The 27,774-nt window shown below is 39.5% G+C and overlaps 1 protein-coding gene across 22 annotated transcripts in view; it reads right to left on the bottom strand.

The window, feature by feature from the left end:
• NCAM1 (neural cell adhesion molecule 1) overlaps nt 1–27,774 on the bottom strand; it is a 451,266-nt gene that overhangs the window by 64,193 nt on the left and 359,299 nt on the right. For all 22 annotated transcript variants that reach the window (XM_043996253.1, XM_043996249.1, XM_043996251.1 and 19 more), the window contains exons 2-8: nt 25,645–25,719; nt 23,631–23,849; nt 22,150–22,293; nt 20,918–21,055; nt 19,017–19,134; nt 18,177–18,343; nt 1,900–2,042 (exon numbers count right to left, since the gene is read on the bottom strand). In XM_043996253.1, the coding sequence (XP_043852188.1) occupies nt 1,900–2,042; nt 18,177–18,343; nt 19,017–19,134; nt 20,918–21,055; nt 22,150–22,293; nt 23,631–23,849; nt 25,645–25,719 (1,004 nt within the window). The remainder of the gene's footprint in view (nt 1–1,899; nt 2,043–18,176; nt 18,344–19,016; nt 19,135–20,917; nt 21,056–22,149; nt 22,294–23,630; nt 23,850–25,644; nt 25,720–27,774) is intronic.

Below are 27,774 nucleotides of genomic sequence, written 5' to 3'. Positions count from 1 at the left end.
ATACATTCTCTTGGTCATTTTGGATTTATCTTCTTTACTAAGCAGCAGAACCCTTCAGCTTAAGGCCCTGAAACAGACAACTCAATCCACATAACAAACATGCTGAGAAGTGAAGTTTGAGCTGGAGATTGAAGAACTTCAATTTTAATGAAAGGATTTCTCAAAGAAACAACCAAATTTCCTTAATATCATTTCTTTCTATGATACCAAACAGCACATGTGAAAGTCCCAAAAATACTTAGGCAGTTTTCAGACGAGAGTCGAAATGCAAAGGACTCTTTGCGACAGTGGATTTTTATCTTTGTTTAGCTTTCTGGGTGAAGCAGGGATTCCTTCAAAAACATACAGGTCAAATGGAAACTTCTGACACTGTGATTCTACAATAACTTCCCCCTATTTTCCCCTGGACCTATTCCTTCTGTTTTTGTTTTGTTTTTGTTGGGCAAGGAGGTGTTAAGTGACTTGCCCAGGTCACACAGCTAGTGTCAAGTGTCTGAGGGGCGGATTTGAACTCAGGTCCTCCTGAATCCAGGGCCGGTGCTTTATCCACTCGCCACCTAGCTGCCCCCTGGCCTATTCCTTCTAAAGAGTTACCTGCAGGCAGGAAGACCAATGAAATTCTATAATTTGTGTTTTTCTAGTCACTAAGGAATCCATCGCCATGTTTTATACAGCTTAGATGATTGCTGCTGATTTGACGACACTGTTCTGGCTAATGATGATGACGAGGACGACGACAATGGTGATGATAATGATGATCGTCAATTTTTATATAGTGCTTTACGGTTTTGCAAAGCACTTTGAATGTTATCTCATTTGATCCCTCTCAAAAATGTTGGAAGGTAGGTGCTATTATTATCCCCATTTACAGATGAGGAGACAGAGAGAGTTAAGTGATTTCCCAAAGTCACTCGGATTAAGAAGTATCTGAGACAAGATTTGAACTCGTCTCCTTGTCTCCCAGTCTAGCACTCTACCCATTGTACCATCTCTCTGCCTGGCTAAGAAAAAATGGAGCCCAAAAGAACATGTGAGATGAAACTAGGTTAAATGGCATAAAAGCAGTAATATTTTGCTTCAAAAATATATTTCTGCATTTGGGCTCATTATAACCAGTAAAGGTCAGAGGAAAAATGGTGTTCCTTTATTTTTGAGGGGAGGGTAAAGATTACTGGATAACCAAAAGTAACTTTCCACCTGGCATACAAGTTTACATGCCCTAGCGGTAAATTTTGACAATGGTTTTCAACTACCTTTTCCACTGAGTTGTAAAGGGTGGTTGAAATGTTCCTTTAAACTCCACTGAATAAAGTAAAGAACACTGTGACAAGTTAGTGAGGAAAAATATGTATTTTGAATACTGCTAATTATTTTTGCCTTTAGAACATATGATATTGATATGTGACCAACGGGACAGGCAGACATCAAAGGCAACCAAGGTTTTGTGCATTACAGTACAGAGAGAGCATGAGCATACACTATAATAAGGATTAGAATTAACAGGTTCATTTTGGTCCCTGTGATAGTGTAGAGAAGTAACCTGACACTGTCATCTCAGTACGCAGGTTCTTGGCTTTTCCTCATCCTCTCAGTTTACTAACCCCTAAGGCTGAAGTTCCCCAGCCTCATTCTCCCAAGTCTTTCACTCTTGACTCTGTCTCCAGTAGTTACCTACCTCTTTGATTATTACTGGGAAGTATTTACCCCACTCTGTTGTGACTGGACTTCAAGGAGGTAACACACTGACAAAGTGGGGATGGGAAGGCACCGGGACTACTCTGTGTGCCCTGGTGACAATATTATGTCTTCCTGCTCACCAGAGAGGCCCAGGCACTGTGGCCGACTTGAGCTGTTTCAAGTCTAGGTTCCAAGGCTCTGATAGCTTGGGAGACATTATACCTTTTCTTCATTGCTGATGTTTCTTGTGGAAGTTCTCCAGGTGATGGAGGGAATAGGGTCTCCCGAGGCCTCACACGTAAGAGTAATCTGCTCCTCCAACTCCATGGCAGTTTTGTTCTCCACATAGTTAATTTTGGGTTTTGCTGTAAAGAGCAAAACATTTCTGTAAGTTAATCTGAGCTTCACCTTTGCTGCAGTGGACACCATAAAGTACACAAAAAGGTAGAGAAACATCCCCATCTTTAATGAGCTCATAGCCCAGTAAAGGAGACAGTATGTGCACAGATAAATATAATACAAAGCAAAACTTGGTAAGTGTCACATTAGTGGGATAGAAAATTAATATGATGGGAGCTCATAAATGAAAGATCACTTCCCCTTGGGAAGGCATCATGGAGAAGATGACATTTGAAGAACCGATAGATAGGCCCTCGATAGATGGAGATATGGTAGGAGGAGGGAATTTCATGTGGAAATAAAATCATAAACAAAGAGAAAGGAACAAGACAAGTTAGGAGGATATTAAGGAGACCGATTTGTCTGGTGTGAAGGTGTCATATAGGAAAGTAATATGAAATCCTGTTGGAAAGATAGGTAGGGCCAAATTGGGGAGGGGGTCTTCTTGAATTTCAGGCTGACTTTTGGACTTCGTTCTGTAATCATTGGGGAGTCACGAATGGTTTATAAGCAAGGGAATAACATGATAAAAGCATTGTTTAAGGAAGATTACTTTTTAATTGGTGTATATAGGGAGGTTGAGAAAATGTTTGAGAGACCATTACAAAAGTACAGGAACGACATAGTAAGAGACAGAGCTAGGGTTGTGTCAAGTGAAATATAAACGATAGACAAATAGATTACAAGGGAAAAATGGTGGAATTTGGAAAATGATAAGGAAACATCAAAGATGATTCTGATGTTTTAAATCTATGTGACTGGGAGAATGTGCCAACATTAATGGAAAAAAAGGGGAGTTAGAAGGCAGAGCTGATTTAGTGGGGAAGATGAGTTCATTTCCTAAATGTTTCAGGTGTATGCGCATGAATACAAACATTTAAGAGCCAAATTAAACATTAGAGAAAATTGAATTTTCTCAATTTAAAACAATCATAGCCTGAAAGCACTGAACCTTTCCCATAAGAACGTGATAATACTGGAAAACCTCACTAGTTTCACTCATTGGCAAGGGGAGGGGATTAACGAAAACAGTTCCAAATTGGAATAGTGAAATGAAGGTGAGGTTTGAAGTAAGGAGAGTATTGGATCTGAATACTGGGTATTGTACTCACTAGTTGTGTGACCATAAGAAAGCCACACAACTGCCATGAGTTTCAGTTTTATCATATGCAAAGTAGGGACATCTGTAGTTCTAACTACCTGGCAAGATTAATGTAAAGTTCAAATTAGACGACGTTTATAAAGCACTTTCCAAATCTTAAGAGTACCACAGATATGTCTTATTAAGTTACTTTTCAACAATGATTTTTCAAACTTAATTATTTTCAAATTCATATAGACTCTCAAACTAAGCTAAAATATCCTGCCAGAAGGGATTTTGGGGAGAGGTTTTGAGGCCTTCTTTTATTTGTAGTGAGGATAGTGCTTGTATGTTATTGCATAACATGTTTGTTCCCACAAGTAGTTTAAATGTCCCCACGGTTTTATCAACAATGATTTGCTTAGAAAATCATGTTTTTGTAGGTAATAAAATATAGTTGCCAATCCAGTGTGATGAAATGGTCACAAATTACAAACTAATTAGGTTTTAGTATAGCCAAATTATGTTTTTATCTTGATAAATTCACAGTACAACTAATAGTACACTGGATTCACAGAAGACTTGGGTTTGAATCCTGGTTCTTTTGCTTACTACCTATGTGCCCTGAGGAAAGAAACCTTAGGCTCTCTCAGTTTCCTCTGAAATCCTATCTATTTGTATATCTATAATTCTATGAGAGATTCATTCCAAGAAGGTAGTCACTCTTTACTGATATTTTCTTACTGATCTTCACAACCCCTAAAAGATCAGTGTTGGGTATTGTCATAGAGAGAGTATTATTATTTCTAAGCCTATCTAGGCCAAGACCAGCAGTTGTCAAAGTTTAAGATCCAGTCAACCAGTTATTTAAGAATTAAGCATGCCAAACACCTAGTTTTATTTTTCCCTTATTAACCTGTTGTTTGGTGAACCTGGTGTCTGGAGATAATCAGAGACAGGCTAAATTTATGGCACAAAAAGAACATGGAACTTGGAGCTAAAGGCCTATGTTTTGTCCTTATTTCTTGAAACTAACTAATTTTGTTGCCTTGGGAAAGTCACTTCAATTTTCTGTAACTCAGTTTCCTCATTTGAAAAAGAAGGGGACAGCTAGGTGGTATCTAAGATGCTTTCTTTTTCTCTTTCCCTTAATGTTCTCTAATTCTTTGTAAGATACAGAATTATACAATACTATCTGTTGTGAATCTGATTTGGACAGACAAGGATGCCTTGGTTTTAAAAATAGAAACAATGGGAAATATGGAGAGGAAATGACCCTGACATTTTAGAGTTCATGATAAGATAAGAAGGGAATGCCAGGAACAGTTTAACATGTACCCTAGGCATTAAGAAGACAGATTTCATAAAAGTCAAAGAAAAGACATGTGTGATCCTTTGACCTTAAAAGGGAAGTCTGCTGAAGAAGGATGAAAACCTCTCATAAATAAAGTTCTAAAGACATAGTTGCAAATGATTCCTGTAAGAAAGAAAACAAGAAGATGTCTAAAGAGATGACTGTAAGGAGATCTCTGCACTAGAATTTTTTTAAAGGGATAAATACCAAAGATGGAAATGAGGGCAAATTATAGAGACAAATACAAAAGACTGCTATATTGCTAAAAAGGGTCAGTCTTGTAAAAAAAAACCCACAAAGGATGAAAAGAAGGCTTTTTAAAAAGGTTAGACTATGGGCAAGAGGGATAAGCTTGATGCTTGGGGTGGACAGGATGATGATAAAAATGACACAAAAAAGCATAATTCTTTTTTCTTTTCTTCATCTAGAGAATTATCTTCATATAAAGAAGGATAAAACAAAAAAAGCTAAGGAATAACTGAAATCCAAGGTAATTGAGCTGATAGTAAGAGAGCACCTGTCGTAAATGAGCTCAGCCCATCTGGCCTAAATGAATTACATTCTCAGATACTAAAAGAACTTGCTTTTGAAGCATGGAGAATATGGAAGAAGTGCTTTGGAACGGAAGATAGGCACATGGCCTAATTCAAAAGGAAAAGAAAGTAGAGTCTTCAAACTAATAGCCAGAAGCAGCTGATATTTTGGAGGAAAAAAATTCTGGAAAACCTCTAGAATGGATGAATAAATATAACATTTTTCTAACTTTGTTTTGTGGAACTCTGGAGTTACAAAAAAGTAGTTGGGGGCTCCACAAAGAGGAAAAAAAGCTGTATTGGCATAATAATCACACCCAGCCAACGAGTCTAATTTGCTGTATCTGTTGCAAGTATATCATTTGTGTGTTAATGCAATGTGGAAATCCAATCAACAAGTATTTTTTAAGTGTGTACTCTGTGCCAGGTACTGGAAATACAAAGACAAGAATTATTTTTTTTTTCAGAGAGCCCAGCTGCTAAACATTTACAGCCCCACCCTTTATTGCTTTATAAATTTTGCTTGGGTTCAACAGGAATGCAATAGGAAGCACAAAGAATGCAGTTATCAGCACATTGGAGACCTGGTAACTGTAGGCAAATAATAATAATAACAATAATAGGCATTTACATACTACTTTAAGATCTGCAAAGTATTTTAAACTCATTCTCACTTTTGATCTTTCCAACTCCTCTGGATGGAGGAAGGGGATACCTGCATTCCAGGCATGGAGACAGCCTCGCAAAGGGACACAATGAAAGAAGGGTTGTCATGTGTGGGGAATAGCAAGGAGGCTATTGTGTTTAAAGCACAGCAGGAATTAAGAGCAATAATATAAAATAAGTGTGGAAGGGGATTGTGGCTCCAGATTATGAAGGGACTGAAATGCCCAAGTGAGGTGGTTACATCTGATCCTAAAAGTAATAGGATGCTACTGAAGATTTTTGTGCAGGGGGATGACCTTGTCAGACCCTGTGCTTTAAGAAGACCACTTTAGCAGGGAAAATAATCCAGAGGCTACTGCAGTAGGTCAGGCATGATGGAATGAGAGCTTGAACTAGGGTGAGGGACCTATGAGTCGAGAGAAGGGGGCTATGAGAGTGATGTAGATCTAAAAGGTTCACAACCTATGTGACTGTCAGAGGACTGAAAACAATTATGTAACCAAAACTTTTCTTTCCTAAGTCAATTACAGAATAGGTTCTACAATGTAGAATGAAAAAATACAATTGATCAATGACATATTTCAGCAGAATGCATGTAAAATAACCAGTGTGCATTTATATTATTAATGATACTTTTTACTCTAATTTTTTGTACCAATGTCTATATTAAGGATAATTGGGTAAAATCAGGAAGTCTGAAGAGACAGGAAAGCAAAAGTGTTAATAATCAAGGCTCTGATGATGAAACAAACATCTGTAATTATAGCCTGAGTAACAAATTCCAAATAGAAGAGAAATGCAAATATGATGATAAATCCCCCTACTGTGGATTTACTTCTAGTTATCCCAATGTGGAGGACTTACACAAGGCAGGTACTGACATAGAGGTCAGAAGAAGCAATACAAAGACACGCTCAAGGTCTCTCTGAAGAACTTAAGAACTGATTGCATGACATGGGAGAAACTGGCATAGTATCACCCACCATGGCATGCCTGCATCAAAGAAGGTGCTGTAATTTATGAACAAAGCAGAACTGTGGCAGTTCAAGAGAAAAGTGAGATGCAGAAATTTAGAGACATCTCCCTTCTAAATGTTCATGTGGACTAGTTGTGCCCAACCTGTGGTAGTGTATTGGTCTGATCAGACACATTGAGACACAATGTACATTGACCTGACACACTGATGTCATTGTGATCCTCTGAGAATGAAAGACAACAACCATGTGTTGTGTTACCAATTTAAAAAAAACACTGATTCCTGGAGTATTACAAAAACATTCATGGACACAGTAAATTTATATAGAAAAATCTCAATTTTTAAAAAATGAAAATATAATAAACTGAGATGATCTCAAGAATACATTGGCTTGTGAAGTAAAGCAGAAAATGAAAAGTAGTTATACAACATCTTAGAAGGTGATTGTCTAATTTTCCCAATTAAAAAAGCTTAATGAAAGAAAATAAGGGGTTTGTAATATTATTAGATCTGGAAAAATTGATCTGAAAAATTCAAGTGTTTTGATTCTTCAAAAAGTCCTTTTCTTTGATGTCAAAAGTAATTCACATTAAAACAACAATATGGATCCTGAGTTGGAAGGAAACTTTGAGGCCATCTAGTACCAACCCCCCTCATCTTACAGCTAAGGAAACTGAGGCCCAAAGAAGTTAAGTGATTTGTCTAAGGTCACATGGGTAACAAGTGGCAGAACTGAGATTTGAACTGAGGCTGTCAGACTCCAGAGACAGTGTTTTGATTATGAAAGTTCTGCCTAAGTTTTGGTTAAGTTGAAGGGTTCTACAACCAAAGAGGCCTGAGAATGAGTGGTTACTATTTGTGAGCATTTAGGAAGGAGATTGGCCATCACTTAAAGGCAAGAGGGGTTCATCAAGAAGCAATGGAAGATTGAACCAACTTCCTTTTTATGAAGGAGTTATTAAACTAGTTGAGGAGAGTAATATAGATATAGCATATTTGATTATGGCAGTGTCTTTGACAAATTATCTTATGATATTTTCTGTGGGCAAGATGGAGAGATGTGAACTAACTGAAGGTATTTAGTTAAATTCTGAATTTGCTGAATGACCAGACCTAGAGAGTCTTTAGTGTTGTTCTATAAGGTTCTGTGCTTGGCATTTTTCAATTTGACATTTTTATTAGTAACTCAGAAGAAGATGTAGCTTGTAGATTCTATAAAATTGGGAGTATTCTTTTCTTTTTTTGGTGGGGAGTATTCTTAATTAATATGGTAGAGGACAGAATTCTGGATTCAGAAGGAAACCAATGGTCTAGAGTGATGGTACAAATTTAGTAAGATGAAGTTTATAGGGAAAAATGTAAAGTTCTATATTTGGGCTTTAAATTACAACCGTACAAGGATGGGATGGCTTAGACATCAGTTTACGTAAAAGGAGGCTGATAGAATGAAAGCTCAGTAAGAGTCAAGCGTATGAATGTGACAGTTGAAAAAGACAATTCAACCTGAGGCTAGATCAACAGAAGGATAGTGTCCATAATGAGGAAGAATGATGGAAATCCTAGAGTGGTCTGATTAGACTGTGTCTAGAGGATGATGTTTAGTTTGGGGTATTACATGTAGGCTAGCTATTTACAGGCTGACATTTGCCCAGAGAAGAGCAACCAGGATGATGAAGAGCCTTGACATCATGATGATGACCTGAAGGACTTTGGAATGTTAGCCTGGAGAAATGAAGAGGTAAGTGTCACATTACTATGACATTTTAATGGAATGAGGTCTAGAGGTGTTCTGTTTGGGCTCCAAGGGGAGAATCAGGATCAAAGGTTGGAAGTTACAAGGGCCTCAGATTAAGGGTCAATAAAAAGAGGAATTTCAAAAATTTCATGGGAAATTTTTTCTAGCAAAGAGGGAAATGCTGCAATTGAAACTCTTTAGTCAGAAGCTGGATAATTCCTAGTTGGAAGAAAGATCACAGCTAATAGGGAAGGGAAGGGGAGCGTGGGAATAAGCACTTATATAGTGCCTACCACTTGCTAGGCAGGCACTGTACTAAGTACTTTCACAAATATTATCTCATTTGAGCTTTACAGTAAACCTGGGAGGTAGGTGCTATTTCTTCATTTTACAGTTGAGGAAACTGAGGCAAAGTGACTTGACCAGGTTCACACAGCTAGTGAGAGTCTGAGGCTGGATTTGAACTCAAGTCTTCTTAAGTGCCTTCTCAAGTGACTGGTTAGAGAGGGAATACATAGACTACATTTCTTCTGAACCTGAGTTTCTATGATTCTAGCATCTGAAAACTACGTTCTTCATAGCAGTCTTGGCAATTTTAAAACATATAGACCAAGGATAACTTCACAGGTTGTTTGTTCTTGGGAGTTGGTTGATTACTAAGAGCACACTAACAAGGTGATAGAAAGGATAACACCAAAAACAAACAACTCCCTCTACTCTTACTGAGGTTGAATGGGAGCACATTCTCTTGGTCTTGCTCTCTGCCTCATGGGCCTATCCCACAGCCATTCAAGGTATAGGAAGGAAGAGGGAAGCCATCTCACTGACAAAATGACTCTGGTCTGAGCACCATGTGGCCACTTACACACAAGTGACAGAAACCCAGGGAGGTTGTTATGCTGCATGAAGGGTCCATGGGAAGGATGAAAAGACTGTTTCTTATTTTGAAAGAAAGTTGGGTCCAACTACTCAGAAAGCAATGTCTGCTAACAAGGCTGTATCTACAACAGATCCTAGAGATGTTTCCTTCAGAAATCATGGCAGCTTTTAACAATTCCAGGCAGCTCCCAACTCACTCCATTCTGTGATCCCAGACACTCCTCTTCCCTCCCCAGTGCCAATGTTAGAGATTATTCTTCCGTTTTTTCTTTATGCACCATGAATTCTACTACTTTCCTAGATCCTCATCTAAATTTAATCTAGGCTCTTCTCCAAATACTGGTAGCTGATTACAGAGAAGGAGTTGGGGATTCGGTGGTAGGAGAGGTGGCAGGGAAAAGGAGGGAGAGGTTTAAACTTGTCTTGCTACCAGCCTTTCCTCTGTGTACTGCATTCATTGGCAGGTGAACATCATAAGAGAAAGAACTGCAGAATCTCAGGGTTGGAAGAGATCTCAGAGGCTATGTAGCCCAACCAATACCTGAATAAGACTCTCCTCTGCACAACATGCCTGAAAAGTGGTTGTCCACCCTCTGATTCAAGATTTCCACTTAAGTGGGACACGCTACCTCCTGAAGCATCTCATGAGTTTTCCATGATGTGAAACCTACATCTGTCTCTATCCAGTGCCCACCTGTTGTTCCTCATTCTGTCTTCTGGAGCCAAGCTGAACCATTACAACCCTTCTTCCACATGAAATTTCTTCTCCATATGACATACACGAAGACAACTCTTATGTCCTTGGAATAACTCTTTCCTTCAGGATATTCCTTCAAGCCATAATTATGTGACATGATCTCAAGGCTCTTCCATCACCTTGCTTGCACTTCTTTCGCTGATGTCCAGTTTACTGATGTGCTTCCTAAAATGTGATGCCCATAACCCAACACAAAACTCTAGATGTATCCTGACTCACATTGACATAGCACAGTGATACTATTGACTACCTGACTCTGAACATGATGCTTCTTTTATTGTAGACCAAGATTGCATTGGCCCTTTTGGTTTCCACATTATACTCATATTAGCTTATATTGAGTTGCAAGCCCACTAAAATCCCTAAACCTTTTATGAAAAACCTTTGGTTTAGTTAGTCCTTCCCCCACTTTAAATCTGTGAAGCTGCTTTTTTGAAATGAAGAGTACGATTTTACATTTGTCCCTAATAGATTCTACCTTATCAGATTCATTCATGTATTTATGGCTTAGGGCTAGAAGGAATCTTAGAGATTACCTATTCTTTCTCATTTTGTAGATGGGGAAATTGATGAAGTCTAGACAGGAAAAATCACTTTTCCAATGTCAGATAGCTAGCAAGAAACAAAGCTGAGATTTGAACACAAATTCAATGGTACCTGATAAAATATTATTTCTGCCTGATCAAGGGAGATAATACATATAAAAGTGCTTAGCACAGCAGTAGATGCTATACAAATCTTATTTGCTTCCCTTTTCTCTTTCCTTTCCTTCCTACTGCACCACACTCCTGCCTGATATATCCTTCAGCATGTTAGCAAATCTTCCTAGCTTCATCTCAGTTGCAAACTTGGTAAGTAAGGCCAAGTACATATTTTTTCTTTTTTTGCAGGGCACTGAGGGTTAAGTGACTTGCCCAGGGTCACACAGCTACTAAGTGTCAAGTGTCTGAGGGACAATTTGAACTCAGGTTCTCCTGAATCCAGGGCCGGTGCTTTATCCACTGTGTCACCTAGCTGCCCCCCCACCCAAGTATATCTTTATTTAAGTCAGTAATAAAAATGTTAAATAGTATAGGATCAAATCCAGATCCCTGGAATATTCTACTAAAAATCCCCTTCTTAGTTCCTAACAATGATAGGGTCATGATTGGAAAGGAAGGAAGATCAGAGCAGGGAAAGTAACCTGAGAAAGTACTTAGGGTGAAAGGATTACAGGTTGGGATGAGGGCATAGATTGTGTTTAAGAGGAGGCTATTGTTTTGTTTTTGTTTTTTTGATGAGGCACTTGGGGTTAAGTGAGTAACTTGCTCAGGGTCTCACACACACAGCTAGTAAGTGTCAAGTGTCTGAGGCCAGATTTGAAGTCAGATCCTCCTAAATCCAGGGTCAGTGCTTTATCCACTGCACCACCTAGCTGCCCCAAGAGGAGGCTACTGTGATATCTAGACTATGTAATGCTTCTAGGTATGGCTGAATTTGAGTGAAGGAATAGGATTTAAGGAGACCAAGAAATTGGAAGGTGAGGAATTTAGAAGCATCATATTCATGGATGGAGAGAAACAACAGGTGAGGAGGAGAGGAGCAAGTGAGCCAGGTGCTGAACTCCTTGAGAAATGAGGGAGCTGAGCAGTTCTTTTATCTTTTTTGTCATTGATCATCATCATTTTTCATTTGAGGCAGAGGTCCTTTTCAACTTCGAATCCACTTCTATTTGTTCCCCAATATGCCAACAAACAAACAAAAATCACCCAAACTCTTTGGTTATCTTTAGCTTTGGCTCATTCTGAGTTTTGACACCCTTGATACTTAAAGACCATGCTTTTGTATTCCTTTCCCACTACTTGTCCTTGCTTCTGTTTTCTATGTATGTCTTTTTTTTTTTTTTTTGCGGGGCAATGGGGGTTAAGTGACTTGCCCAGGGTCACACAGCTAGTAAGTATCTGAGGCTGGATTTGAACTCAGGTACTCCTGAATCCAGGGCCGGTGCTTTATCCACTGCACCACCTAGCCGCCCCCTTCTATGAATGTCTTAAAAAAAAAACTAATTTGATTGATGAATTCCTGTTAAAATATTATCAGTCTAAGCAACTCGCTCATCAGAAATATGTCTCCTCTTGATTGCAGAATTAATTCATGAGCTCCTCCCACATCTCTGGGCTGACTTCCCCTGCAGAATTTTAGTCCATGGGATCCCATAATACTAGACCGTCTGTGAACCTTCAAATATCTGCTCTTCCTAAATCTAGGTATGTGGAAGACTATGTATGGCTTTCTGCTCTTTTTCCTCTCTCAAAGTCTGAGAAGAAAAAGTAATTTTACCCTAGGGTTCCCCTCATTTCTATTTTAGCAACCAGCTCTTCTTTGCTGGTGAGAATAGAATCACCAGTAAAAGAAACATCAGTAGAAGTTTCCTTCTTTGGTTCCTCCATCTTTTGAAGGAGGAAATTATTTTAAGCCAAGTGAAGAGATTATTAACTATTCTGCTTCTGTCAGTGAATGAGAGAAACTCCAGCTCCAGATAACTGAAGATGCCGATTACTATTATATCATATCCCCATTCAAGGGTTGTGCTCTATTTCCCAATCATCTTTTCTATTTCTCCCTTATGTCTATGTGGTTTATAATATAATCCAAGAGCAAATTTCTCAAACCAAAGATTTCATCTAAACATTCTTCATCATGCTCCCCACTCTGTTATCTGGATTTTCTCACACAGTTAAGTCTTCTTGATAAACGGTGTTGCTCTACTCCTCTCCTCCAACGATATTGTCCATTTTGGGTAAGTATACCCTTTGAGATCCATATTCAAATAATGGCTTCAAATAATTCCACTGAAACTCAGTGATATCTATTAGCTCATATTAAGTCTCACTTCACTGGGATCTTTAGTAGATTTCGTTTGTTACACATTTATTGTTGTGTAATTGTTTCAGTTGTGTCTGACTCTGTGACCCCATTTTAGGGTTTTCTTGGCAAAGATACTGGAGTGGTTTGCCATTTCTTCCTCCAGATCATTGGACAGATGAGGGAACTGAGGCGAACAGAGTTAAGTAACTTGCCCAGGGTGACAACAGCTAGTATGTGTCTGAGGCCAGATTTGAACTCACAAAGATGAGTCTTCCTGATTCCAAGGCCAGTATTCTATCTATTGTACCACCTAGCTGCCTGCATACCTTATTATTAATCCATGACCTTACTGAAAGGTCCTGAACATTTACTGTTGATAGGTCATTGAGCTTGGGGTCAAAAAGACCCGAGTTCAGATCCAGTCTCAGACATGTAGTAGCCCTGTGACCCTAGATGTTACTTGACCTCTGCCTGCCTCAGTTTCCTCATCTGTAAAATGGGGATAATAACAACACCTACTTCCTAGGGTTATTGTGAGGATCAAATAAAATAATATTTGTTAAGTGTTTCATAAACCTGAAAGCTCTATATAAGTACTAGCTATCATTAGCTAGGCAAGGCAAAGTCAGAATTTAATAAATTGCTATTGATTGATTGATTATGGACTTGTTATCAGGGCCTCTATTGCTATTGTTCTTCCTACCCTCTGTGGAGGCATCTAGCCTGGTGATTATTGGTTGCCAACCTTCTCTAGCTCCCTTTCCTTTTCACTATCAAAGCTGCAAAACTCCAAGTATTTTATTTTTTGTTTTCGTTTTCTGGCGGGGCAATGAGAGTTGTGACTTGCCCAGGGTCAAACAGCTAGCAAGTGTCAAGTGTCTGAGGCCGGATTTGAACTCAGGTCCACCTGAATCCAGGGATGGTGCTTTATCCACTGTGCCACCTAGCTGCCCCAAAACTCCAAGCATTTTAACACATTTTGTAGAGGCCCTCCACTCCTGGCGAGCAGGCCACTAGTACCACATTTTAAGTTGTGGTGCAGAATTCCAAAGCCCATGTTCAGACACATTCCTAACCAGCTATTGACTCCCCCAATCAGCCTTTCTCTTCAGAAGCCCTTGGCTTTCATTGGCAGCAGTGGAGAAAATAGCACCTGTGGTCTTCAGGGCTTCCATTTTTTACCCAAACCTTCCTAATCTTCAGCAATGTTTCCCAGACTCCTTCTGGCAGTATCATTTTACACCCTTGAGAATCACCAGAAGTCAGCAGTAGTCATTCAGTTTGATGAGTCTTGGAAGGCTTTCCAGCGCTTCCTGGATATGTGCCCCGGGAAGATGGCAGACCCCTTTACTGTTAATATTGAGTTGACAAATAGCTGCCTCATTATCTCTCAACAGGGAGTCCCCAATCACCACAACTTGGTTTTTTTCTGCCTCTGAACCCTTAGCGGATGCTGTCTCATGGGATGGCACCTGTAGATCTACATTGTCATATTCTTGGAAGAATAAGCAGCTGCTTCATTCTCAGAAGGCCTGGCTCCCTCATCTTTTGGAAAAGACTCAGATCTGCTCCTTTACTTCACATCAAAGGGATCTCTTTAAAGCACAGATCTGACCATATCACCCCCTTCTTCTTCAATATGCTCCAGTGGCTCCCTATTTTTAGCCCCCAGGATCAAATACAAAATCCTCTATCTGACCTTTAAAGCACTTTATTACTTGATCCCCTCCTGTTTTTCTATTCCTCTTAATCTTTATAACTCCTTAAGGTAGTCTGAGATCCAATGAACCAGGTCTCCTTGCTGTTCTTGGAACATCCCATCTCCCAAATGAGAATTTTTCACTGGCTGTCTCCCATGCATAGAACGCTCTCTCTCTTCATCTCAGCCTCTTGGCTTTCTTCATGTTTGGGCTAGTGTCCTACTTTCTCCAAGACGCCTTTCCTGGTCTTCCTTAATCATATTATTTTTCCCTCTGAGACTATCTCCAATTCATCAGTGTATATCTTATTTGCCCATAATTGTCTGCATGATGATTCCTCTACTAATCTGTGAGCTCCCTAAGAGCAAAGACTCCTTTCTTTGTATTCTCAGAGTTTATCACAGTGCTTGGCATAATGGCTTTCATTCCACCAAAGACTAATAAATAAATAAATAAAGCTTAATAAATGCTTGCTGACTTGACATGTATTTATTTCTCATCTTTCTCTTATCTGGTATATCCTTCCAACTTCCAAGCTCCAGACACAGGTCAGGGTTGCTTTCGGGACTCTTCAGATTCCTTTTCTTTGTTTTCACACTGAAGTCCTTTTATTTGTTTTTTTTAAGGACATTTTATTCAACACTGATAATCTGAAGAGTAGACAGGTATTCGTCAAGCCCTGTCACCTTCTTTCCTAGTAGGAAGCCTAGTCTTTACTTTGAGAATAAATTACAGTTACTTGTCTATGACAAAAAAGGTAAACTATGCAGGCCAATGCTCCATTCCCTTTCATCTCTATACTCTCTGGAAAGAAGACGCAGGAAGGGGAAAAAAAACTTTGCCTTCTCCTAATGTGGAACCCTCACATATAGGTCTCCCTCCCAGGGGAGAATGTACCCATTTTACCCACTGATTCTTTTCCTTCCTTTCTTCCTTCCTTCCTTCCTAACCTCCCTCCTTCCTTCCCTCCCTCCTTCCTTCCTTCTTCATACAGCTAGTGTCTGCGGCTGGATTTGAACTCAGGTCCTCCTGACTCCAGACTCAGCACTCTATCCACTGTGCCACCTAACTGCCCTGCCCCTCCTTCCCCATAGTCGTGTCCCCAAGTCCCTTTTACCTGTTATTCCTCCTTGTTTAGTACCCACTCATTTCTTTTCCTCCTTTTGCCACCTGAATTGTCATCACTGAGCTGTGGCCCTGTTGAAGTTCTTAATCTAAGGAACAGGATAGGGCACAAACAAAGAGCACCTCTCAAGGCCATTGACAGGGCAGGTGTGAGAGGTCATGGGCTCTGAACATGCCTTCTTGGTTATCATTCCTTGTGCTGGTTATGTTCTGGAGAGCCATTACTACAGCCTTGGTGCTACATTTTGGGGTAAATGAGCTATTGGGGGCCGGCCAAGGAAACCAAATGCCATGTATAACACTGTTTCTATGGGGTGCTGCATTCAGAATTCCAAACAGCTGATCTCCCTTTGTCAGCTGGGGACTGCCTGAAGGCAGTCTTGCCAATGGCCCATAAGTCCTGAATGAGGAGTGAGGGAATAAGGGTTACATTTCCATTCAGCTTGATGTTCTAAGCCAATCGCTTAGCCTCTCTGTAAATCAGCTTTGTGATCTGTAAAATAAGGATTTTATTTCTTCACTTTCTTATTGCATGGTGGTCCTGTGTACAGAAAGAAAGTTCTGGAGAAGCTCCACAGATCAAGTGCCACCCAAACGACAGTGGCTATTGTGTGTTTGCCTCCTGCGTATCACATTGCTGTGAAGATAAACTATTTTGAATAGAAGTAATAGTTCTAAAAGAAGAGCCTTTGACATATTCATATGTTTTCCCATAATCTCTCTGTGTCTCAGTTTCCTCATCTATAATGTGGAGATAAGGATACTTAATAGCATTCGTATAGCCCTTTTAGATTGGCAAATATTATCTTATTTTGTACTTGGAACCATCCTGAGAGGCAGAGGGTACTGTTATTCCCATTTTACAGATGAAGAAACTGAGGCAGAAAATGGCTAAGTGACTCGGCCAGGGTCATACAGTTAGTATGTGCATGACTCCAGATTTTCCTGATTCCAGAAAATGCTCTATCCCCTGTACCATTTAAATGCCATGTAAATAATATCATGCTGCCTATCTTGGAGGGTTGTTGTAAGGGAAACACTTTTTAAAATCATAGACATTTGAATTATTATTAACAATAATGATCAAGGAGACTCGTATGAATTATAGACTTTTTTCAGCCCTTAATATAATAGACTGTAAGTTCCCTGAGAGCAGGGACTATTTCATTTTTGTCTATGTACCCTCAGTACCTGGTGCAGTGTTTGCTACGGAGAAGTTGCTTAATAAACGATTGTTGACTGATGGATTTGAAGTTCATATAATAACTTGAACTAAAGATGTTTCTGAGTCCAGCTTGATGAGTTTCACTTGCCATTAGTCAATACCTGCATAGGACCAATGGATGTGAAAGTCCCTAAAATGTTCTTTTCACACAGGAACGAATTATACTATAGCTGTGAAATGCTATGTTGTTGTTCCCCCTGTTCAATTTAAAATTTTTTGTTGTTGTTGTTTTTAAACTCAATCTGTTTGTTTTGTTACATGCCATAGCAATCAGGGATGTTTGATCTCACACATTGTTGAATGGGTTAAGATCTGGAGAACTGGCTAAGATTTTTAAGCTCATTGGCTTTTCTTCTCTCCTTACCCAGAAGTATGGATATGTGGTGCAAGAGGAATGAAGCAGCTAATTTAATAGTAAATGTTAACATGGATTAGAAGAAATCAAGGTACTAAGATTTTTTAAAAAATTAAAGGTGTTTTTTCCTTAAACTTTCCCTGTTAAGATTATAAGCCTTTACTTAGTAAATCCTTTCTTCCCAAAGAGTAAAGAAAAGATGCATATGCTGGTAAAATTTGCATATGTACTTGTTGTCTCCTCCAGGCAAGGGCAAAATTCAGTCTCTAGATTAAGGAAGTTTCCCCACAGTTATGAATACAATCTGATAATGGCTCTTGATCTTTGCCTAGTTGCAATTTATAAAGCCCTTTTCCGTACATGAGCTAATAAAATCTCCCATTTTGCAGATGTAAATAACTAAGGTTCAGCATTTCTGTAGCTTGCTCTAGGTTAAGTTTCCCAACTCAAGTCTGGTGCTCTTGACACAGGAACTTCTCTCATTCCTTCCCATGGGATTATTCAATATATAGTGGGGGGTGAGCATAGGAAGAAAATACATAGTTACAAGTTAGGGAAAATAATAATAATAATAATAATAATAATAATAATAGAGCAAACATGTCTATTGAGCTTACTATGTATCAGGCACTGTGCTAAGCACTTCATAATTATCTCATTTCACCCTCACCACAACTCTAGGAAGCAGGTGCTATTATAATTCTCATTTTACAGATGGAAAAAAAAAACTTAGGCAAACAGGCATTAAGTGACATGTCCAGGGTCACACAGGTAGTGAGTGTCTAAAGCTACATTTGAACTCTAGGACCAGCACTCGATCCACTGTGCCACCCAGAGCAGTGAAAATAAAGCTTTGTCTACACATACCAAAGACTTTCAGTTGGATGGAAGCATCTTGCTCTCCTGCTTTGTTCTCAGCAATGCAGACGTACTCTGCTTCATCACTCTTGTCCACTCTCCTGATGGTCAGTTCGGAGCTATCTTCATTGAAACCATACTTGTCATCTTCCTCTATTTCAATCTGTTCTCCATCCCTGTAGGACCCCAAAGCATGCAGTGATTTATTTATTTTTTTTTTTTTGCAACAGACAAGATTTAAAATTTTCCCATTCATTTTCATACAGTACAGCCTGAGCCAGGGAGGCTGTGTGCCTTTCTAAGTAAAGAGGCTGAGTTGTATTTTCTCATATGTTTTCGTTTCTATTCTTATGATGCCCTGATTTTCCCCAGTAGATGGTGGGAGTGACCCTTTCATCATCCCTATGATGAAAGGATTCAGTTTCCTTCTAAGCGATGAAATTTAAGAAACCTGATGAATACATATAAGAAGAAGGCATCATCTTCTGCATGAAGCCTTTCTAGAGCCCCCAATCTGCTCATGCCTTCTCTCCAAGTTCCCTCGAATTTAGCTACTTTTGTATATGTTTATGTATTTATTCACTTTATATTTCTGCTGTGTAAATTGGTATATGTACTTGCTGTAGAATGTATTATACCCTCATTGCAAGTAGGGGTGGTTTCATTTTCATTGTACCTGTGTCCCTAGCTAGAAGGTTGACATCCTTTGGATGCCTGTAATCCTTCAGTGACCTAGTCTTCAGTGCCATATTTCTCCTGCTAAAATGCCCAAATGGAGAGGGTTCTGTAATCTCTTCTTTACCTGTCTTCCATAAACCCAAAAGAACATGATTTGACACACTTTCTTACTTTGTCCAACTCATTGTGGGTTCTGGAAAACCTTTCGCCTCACACATCAGCAGGACCGACTGACCAAGGTTTGCTGTTGCGTTCACTGTGCTCTGCCTGGCCTGAACAGTGGGTGGTACTGAAAAGGAATGAGATCATTTTAGGGTCAGTTTTGAGAGAAATGGAAGGACCCATAAAACAGGATCAGAGATTTCCTATTTTTCTCATTAGTTGGTTACAAACAGGGTCGATATATTCTGTATTCTAGTCACAACAGAAGAAAGTGCCTTAGTGGAGAGACTCAGCATTATACCCAGGGAGACCTGAATTCAAGTTCCACTTCTTCCGCATACTGGCTGTGTGACCCTGGGGAGGTTGATTATCATTTCAGTGCTCTGGACAGTTTTCTTAAGACCTCAGGTTTCAGAGCGTGTACTAACCTACATTAGTGGCAGGAATTACCCATCCAGGAGTTCCCTATACCAATGGAATCACATACCCCTGTCATATTCTGGCCACACCAGACTCTTTCCCATCTCCTGATATTACCCTGCCCTCTCCCATCCACATATTTTTCTTCATGCTCTCTCATTTTTCTGGCATGGATTATATTTCTTGTCTCCTCCTCACTATCTCTGTAGGCTGAAGTATCCTGTCCTTCAAGGCTCTGCAGATGGGTGCCTTTCTTTGTGAATCTTTTCCTGAACCTCTACCCCCAACCGCAAGAGATTTCTCTCTTTTCAAATTTCTTATAGCACTCTGGCTAATCAGATTTCTTTGTACTTGTCAGATCTCTCTTGTCTAAATCTTTTGCATTTATAAACATTTTCTCCCATTCTGTCTCTCCCTCCCCAGTGGATTGTATCCTTGAGATCAAGGTCTGTGTTGTATTTGTCTCCACATCACCAGTGACTGGCATAGCACCTTGTATATAATGGGTTCTTAATGAATATTTGTTGAAATAATAATAGCTAATATTTCTATAGTACTTATTATGTGCTAGGAACTCTGTTAAGTGCCCTTTATAATTATTATCTCATTTGCTCCTCACAACAATCCTGGGAGGTAAGTGCTAATATTATTTCTATTATTCGCTTTTTTACATATCAAGAAGCTGAGCATTAAATGATGTGCTCAGGGTCACACCGTTAGGAGTAATGAAGGCTGGATTTGAACTCAGGTATCCCTGACTCCAGGCCCAGTTGTCTAATTACTACTGCACCACCTACCTGCCTAGCAAATAATGATGATAGTCAAAAATACACTTGCCCAGAAAGAGATGTTTGGCTAAATTCCCCTGGAATTTTTCACAAATTATACTGTGTAGAAACATCCCTTACCAAAGAAAAGGGTAAGGTAGGGAGTAGGTTTGTAGAAAAATATGTTACAAGCCAAAATAATTCAAGCATGATTTACTTATTTTCTCAGTACTGACATTATAATTTCCTGTAAACATCTTGTAAATGTCAGATCGATTCTACTGGTATGTTTATTTGACACTGCAAATTAAGATTAATAAGCCCATGGGCCATGATTCTGACAATTCTGGAACCTGAATTGATTGAAATATTTTCTTTGAACCTAGAACCAAGTGGACTGATTCACTGTTATTGTAATAGCAAGAGTACCAATGACTAAAAGTTGTGATTTAGCATGATCAAAGCTGTCAGGGCACTGGGTCTAGAAAAGAAATACAATTACTGTACAATAGCTCCATAATTTAGGTAAGACACAAAAAGAGAGTGTAGCTGTGGAAGGCATTGGAGTCTATGGGAGAAACATTCTGGATGAGCTGTATGTGAGAGAGTGAAGGGAATTTTGGGAGTTTTTTTGTTTGTTTTTTGTTTAACAGGTAACTAAAGGAGATATAGGAGGTAAGGTGAGACACGACTAGGGATAAAGAAAGGAGAAGATCTTCTCACCATTCACAATGACTTGAATGTCCTTGAAGTTGATCTCTCCACGGGCCAAGATCCGGCCCTCACAGCGATATGTTCCTTCATCTGATTTCTTGATACCCCGGATCTGCAGGTAGTTGTTGGACAGGACTATGAATCTGACTAGAAGAGACAAAAGGCAGGTTCACTCAAGGATAACCCAGAGAGCTCTGTCATCTTCAGGCACTTACCTAACCCTTTCCTTTCACCTGGTTTGATATTCTCAGGGTAGGTAATTAATCTGACTTAAGGAAATGTGTCCCTTTCTGCTCTACACTAAGAAGCAACAACAACAACAACAACAAAATCTTTTGTTTCTTGGAAAGGTATAAATCTGCACAGGCTCTGATAGGGTGACATTTTAAAAGTTGGAGATACATAATTTCTGGGTAGTTAATAATTTTATTAATAATGCTAGAATATTATTAATAAAAGGGGTCAGTGACACTCAATGGAACCCTCAACCCTTACGTGTGACACTCTCAAAGTGACCCCTCATGCAACCCACTCAACCCTTATATGCCCTTGGAAAGATGGGTGTTCCTGAGGGTGACAACTGACTCTGATTGGTTAAAAAGGAATGAGAGAGAATGCATATTATAAAGAAAGGTGTGGGGAAGCTAGGTGGTGCAGTGGATAGAGCACCAGCCCTGGATTCAGGAGGACCTGAGTTCAAATCCGGCCTCAGACACTTAACACTTACTAGCTGTATGACCTGGGGAAGTCACTTAACTCCAATTCCCTCACCAGAAAGAAAGAAAGAAAGAAAGAAAGAAAGAAAGAAAGAAAGAAAGAAAGAAAGAAAGAAAGAAAGAAAGAAAGAAAGAAAGAAAGAAAGAGAGAAAGAGAGCTGGACTTATTCTAATGAGGGGCTAGGGGACATGACTTTGTTCATGTCATTTACTTCCAAGTCACTTCCAGCCTTGGGAAATTTAATCCCCATCCAAACCTGAATAGAACACAATTGGCAGGAATTCACCTAGATAAGAAGGTCTAGATGGGGTAAGTTTTTGGCAGAGGTCAGTAATATCCTTCAAAAGTTTTGATCAAGGAAATAGGACAGGGAAAAAACAACCTAGATTTCCTTCATAATTGGTTATTAATAATTATGGCATTAACATGTGGTCAGCATAACTGAGAGACTGAGCAGAATTGACAAAATGTGGGGCATTTAAGGGTCCTTGGGGAAAGTAGGGGCTGGGGAGCAGGGGTCTCACCGTCTTTTTTCAGGATGACATCTCGGCCTTTATGCTTCCAGATGATGGTAGGAGGCAAGGAGCTGACCACATCACACACGATTACTGCATCTTCTCCCTCCCTGAACTCCTGAGGAGTTGGTGCATTCTTGAACATGAGTTTCTCTGAAAATTAGCAGAGAAAGGAAAATAGCTATGTCCCCTACTTGCCACTGTGAGAAGGGACCCTTTCACAAGGGATCTCTGGTAACAAGGGCTATATACTAGATGACCTATGCCCCTTGAAAAATCTCAGTCCCCAAATATACTCCAATGAGTGGAACTCACATCACAGATAAAAGACTATATGACTACATAGCAACACTTGCCTGTGTAGAATACAGAGCAAGTCTGGAAACTCTGCCTTCAATTCATGGCAGTCCAGGGACTAATGAGGCATGAGGAAATGATGTGGGCTCAGAAGCCATCACTCAATATGTACTTGTTGATTGACTGATTGATTTACTTGGATTCTGAGAGGGATCTTGGAAGGGAAAATAAGATTTTTCAGCAAGGGAATTCAGGAACATCAAAAAAGTCCCAGCCTTGGTGGAGAATGACAAAGAAGAACAGTGTTGTCCTCTATCTTTTTGTGTATTAAGTGTTTCATTGTATGTATGCTTCAACCAGTAGAAGTAATCAATTCTCCATTTCCCTGCCAGCTACTGCCCTCTGATTTCCTACAGCAGAGAAGGAGCAGAAGAAAAACAGTCTTAATGGAAACAATAATAGCCACAAGTAGTTTGGCAATCAATGCTGCTCCATCAGTTGTCACCCACCATTAGACAGGTCGGTGGGACAGATGTACCAACAACTAGATAATGAGATGACAGCCCCAAACAAGGTTTCACATGGAATGAGAATTGTCCCCTTTGAATAACAGAGTTCAAAAGTCATCCTCTGCTCTTAAGAGTCCTTCAGGTGGGGCAGCTAGGTGGTGCAGTGGATAGAGCACCGGCCCTGGAGTCAGGAGGATCTGAGTTCAAATCCGGCCTCAGACACTTAACACTAGCTGTGTGACCCTGGGCAAGTCACTTAACCCCAATTGCCTCAAAAAAAAAAAAGAGTCCATCAGGATCCTTGGAAAATAAAGTGAGAAAGGTCTGACCTGAATTATGGAACATTAACCAGGCCACATAAGGCAAAGTCCTAGAGGCAATGGCTGGGGAACCCTTAATATTTTCATTTGGGGGTGGGGAACTAACTTGTTGAATTGAGGGATACAGGGTAAATAGGAATTAGTTCTAACAACTCGTGCCGCCTGAATTGGCCCAAGTAACCTGTTCTTGGGATAAGAGGAGGGAAAGGAGGCCTGTATGTCCTCGATGTATGTTGGGACTTAGAAGCATACACTCGACTGGTTCTTTCATTACCATCCTGAACCTCTTTACTACCCGCCTACTACCTCCTACTTTCCTGTTCCAAAGAAAAGAACTCGAGGTGGAGAAGATGGAGGCCCTTACGGAAGATCTTCACATTGACGGTGGCCTCTGATTCACTTCCGTCCTCTCCAGAAACAACGCACTTGTAGATGCCGGCATCATCAATGTTGGCATTGTAGATGGTAAGTGTGGAGGAAAAATCATCATTCCGTACCACTGAGATCCGCTGCTGGTTTGGGGTCAGCTTTTCTCCATTGGGGGAGAACCAGGAAATGTCTTTATCCTTGGCTTCCCCAGCCACTGAGGGAAAGAAGAGAGTATTTTCAATGTGTTTAGGCTTGAAACCTCCAGAAAAAGAAAGAAAGGACTAAGTTGGGTACTCCACAGCTAAGTAAATGCTATTAGCTGAGAGAGCAACCAAGGTATGAATGTCAGAAGAGTACTTTAGACATTTTCCTAATCTGACTTCCATGCTATAGCATGGAATCTGTGTTGTAGCACCTTGTATAGAGTTTGGAAAGCACTGAACAACTACTTGGGATGAATATTTCTCATACTATCTAATCTTCATCAGACAAGGATAAGAACCAAATAATAAAAAAGACTTAACATAAAAGAGATTAGAGTTTTGAACCTGTTGGCCATTTTCTCTCCATTTTCCATTTTTTCTCTTCCATTCATCTCCTCTAGAACTAAGGATAAGTTTTTGGACTTGGTAGAAGGGTTTGAGCCCTTTCACTATAGTGACTTCATTGCATGGATACAAAAAGCTACCATTTTAGTGCTCATCTCCACAAACACCATTCCCAGTATCTGAGAAAGAGATCAATGCTTTCCTTTCTATCTGCCTCTAAAAACAGCTCTGCCCCCCCCACTTGATGAGTGTTTCTCTTGGAAGTGGAGTTGAACCAGAGTGAATGGTCTCTGAGAACAGGTGGAAAGACCTTCACAATGGACCCTGTCTCTATTTCCATTCCACCCCTCAACCCTGCACAGCTGCTGAGCATGGAAATAGGCATTCCTTCTATTCAAGGCCCATCATGTTTTCAATAAATATCGCTATTTGCAAGATGTGCTGTGGGCTTTGTTGCTGCATCTCCAGATCATTTAAATTGTTGTAATGAAGGCAAAGCTGTGTCTAAAAAAATTCACCAGCTACAAGTCACCGCATTCAATGCAAATCAGATTGATTTTTGAAGCCCTTTTCCCCACTTATTCCCGTCCCCCAAACAAAAAGATAAATAAAAACAAAACCCCTTCTCTTCCTAAAAAAAATTGAGTGCTTTTTTTTTTGGTACTTAAAATTAACATCACCCACAGGTTGTGAATATGCTAAAACAAACCTCCTGTTTACCTTGGACATTGCTTGAGAAACAATCAGTCAGTTGATAAGCATTTATTTGGTGCTTTCTAGGTGCCAGACATTGTCTTCATCAAAGATGATACAAATAGAAAAGCAAAACCTTTTTTTTTGCCCTCAAAGAATTTATTTTTTAATGGGGAAACCAATACATACATAGAAGAGAATAAGAATGAACTGTCATTACCTGGGCTGGAGAGATCCCAGAACCCAAATGTCTTTAAATGAATTTTTGAAGTGTCCTAGATAATAAAAATCTTGGCAAAACTCAGAAAAAATATCTAAATACAAGTGGTTTGGCATTATTTTCGTATCAGCACTGTCACTGAGAGAGCTAGTGAGGAGGTAGGGGGCAGTGCTATGCACATAAAAAGTATTTAATACATGTTTGTTGAGATGAAAAACTTGAATTTGTGAGAACATGGAAAAGATAAAAGTTCAGACGGGGAGGAAGCACTGATTCAGACTACTGTAAATTGTTTCCCTCAGATTACTCCTAGATGGTAGAGGCTCTGAGGACACATAATTTGGTATAGCGAGAGGGAGGGAGATGGGAGGATATTAGAGAATTTAGGAGGAGTTTTTGATTATTCAGCTTCCCCATGCATTGACACCTAGAGTGATGTGGCTCAAGCATATCCATTCTCTACTGTCCCCTGCTCTGGATAATTGATATTAATGTCTCTGGAGCAACTTTGGTTCTACCTCCAGCCCAGGGGGACATGGACTCCTTACCTTGACATAAGAAGAACTTGGATTCTCCAACACTGATTTCCCCTTGGCTGGGAACAATATCCACCTGTAGAGAAACTGGAAAAAAAAAGGAAATCCCCATTAAATTTCTGAGTATGTACTGATACTTCTGAGAAGAGAGTTTTGCTTTGGTGTTATGGTACTAGAATAAATAGGAAAAAAATAAAAGGAGAGGACTTGGATCTTATTGTTATTGTTAAGATAATATGCCCATCATTCCTAACCACAAAGTCTGAGCCCTGGCTTTGAGGATCTCCGACCCTCTGCCAGACTGTGAAAAGCTTTAATAAGGAGTTGGATGCCCTCTGCCCTGACTGCTTCTGACCTCTTAAAATGGCTCACAGGACTCTATCAAACAACGGCACTTTGGGGATTCATGGTAAAAGCAACTTCACAAATTCTTCCAGGTCACAATCATGAAATGATCCCTCAGGCCTGCTATGATGAGACATGTCCAGGTCAGTTAAGTAGATACAGCAGGAGGTCAGCTACTCCAGAATTGTGGGGGTGGGAGAAATATTCTTCAGCTGATTCTTTAAGCTCAGGAACCCTCAGAGGACAATTCATCATGTTTTTAAAATTTCTCAAAATGAGTCCTAAAACAAGAAATGTCAAATAAATGTTCTCTTGGCCTTCTAACAAAACAGACTAAGATGCATATAGCTAGATAAAATAATCAAACATCACTGCCTTGCCAATCCCTCTGAGCTAGACACCACCATAAAAGCCTATAGAGTCTACTAAGAGTTCTGTTTCTTGTCAGATGTCTATGAATAATAATTTTTTAAAATCCCCAGACATTCTTTTGTCTGTGACATATGAGATGGTTAAGTTGAAGGCAGGGCCTGTGTTTAATTATTTTTTTAAACTTTCTTCAGTAACTAGCAATAGAACTTACAAATAGTAGTGCTGAGCGAATATCTGGTAAATTGAATTTCTACTTGTTATTTTTTATAAAATAAAACTTCATATACAAAATAAAATGGCCTTTCCTCTTGTGCAAACACATTCCACTTTTATTGGTGTCAGAGTAGTGGAAAGGAGGGTAAAGTTTGCATTCTTAAGTCCATCTTTAAACTTTAATTTAGGTGTTGGCAGTCAATGCTGGATCATTGTCTAATGATCGGCTGGTAGCCATATTACTGGGGGAAATGAATCATGTCACTCCTAACATTGAAGTATAAATGAAACCAGAAGAAAGAAGAGATTTCAAATATAGGAAAGTGGTTCACAGGTTTTCCCTGGAGAGGCAAACAGTGGAATGGACAGAGTTAGTTTTATTGTGTGTGTAAAGGCAGTAAGAAGCATCATTTCATGGGACATTTAGTCATCTTTTTGCAGTACGTACGATAAATATTTGCAAAAAGGCATAAAAATCATTGTAGCTTATGCATCAACATCTGTTACAGAGAATGAAGGTAGATAGGAACTAGGTAAGAACCTCCAAATTAAATCTTCACATCCTTTGAAACTTGGTGACTTTAATGCAAAGGTGGGATGGATGGTACGAAATAGATTGGAAACCACTAATGAGGAAAAGGAAGAACAGAAATCAAAAATTCCTAGATCACACAAAAGGCTCATCCTTGTAAACCATTACTACTTGAGAAAAGAATTGGAGAATACCGGACAAATAACATAATAAAAAATCAAACTGCTTATATTTTAACAGATGGGAAACCACTTGTTACAGATGTGGGAGTCATTCTTGAATTAGGTATCTGTGTACAGTTGGATAACCAACTTGTTGGAAGAAAGTTCAAATTTACTACAAAGCTAAAAGAGACTACACATGAGAAAAATAGGGTGTATAATCAAAACAACTTCATCCTGACCTATGTAAACAAATAATTGATGATGAAAAATTGGATATGGATGGAAACAATTACACAGATAGATACAAACCACAATAATTTCATACATTAATTTAACTGTTGTAAATCAATTTATCAAAACAAGGAGACCAACAGTACCTAAAACACTCTTAATCCAGTCAACCTGACTTACTTGTCAATTAGAGAAACAGGCAGACAAGGGCAACACTGGCTCAATGTAGAACTTCTTTGAGGAAGTATGGTAGAAGATTATAAGTGGTATCTTTATATTAAACAG

This window comes from Dromiciops gliroides, chromosome 3 (assembly GCF_019393635.1).
Source record: "Dromiciops gliroides isolate mDroGli1 chromosome 3, mDroGli1.pri, whole genome shotgun sequence".
NCBI classification, from domain to species: domain Eukaryota; kingdom Metazoa; phylum Chordata; class Mammalia; order Microbiotheria; family Microbiotheriidae; genus Dromiciops; species Dromiciops gliroides.
This window is presented reverse-complemented; position numbering and strand designations above follow the sequence as displayed.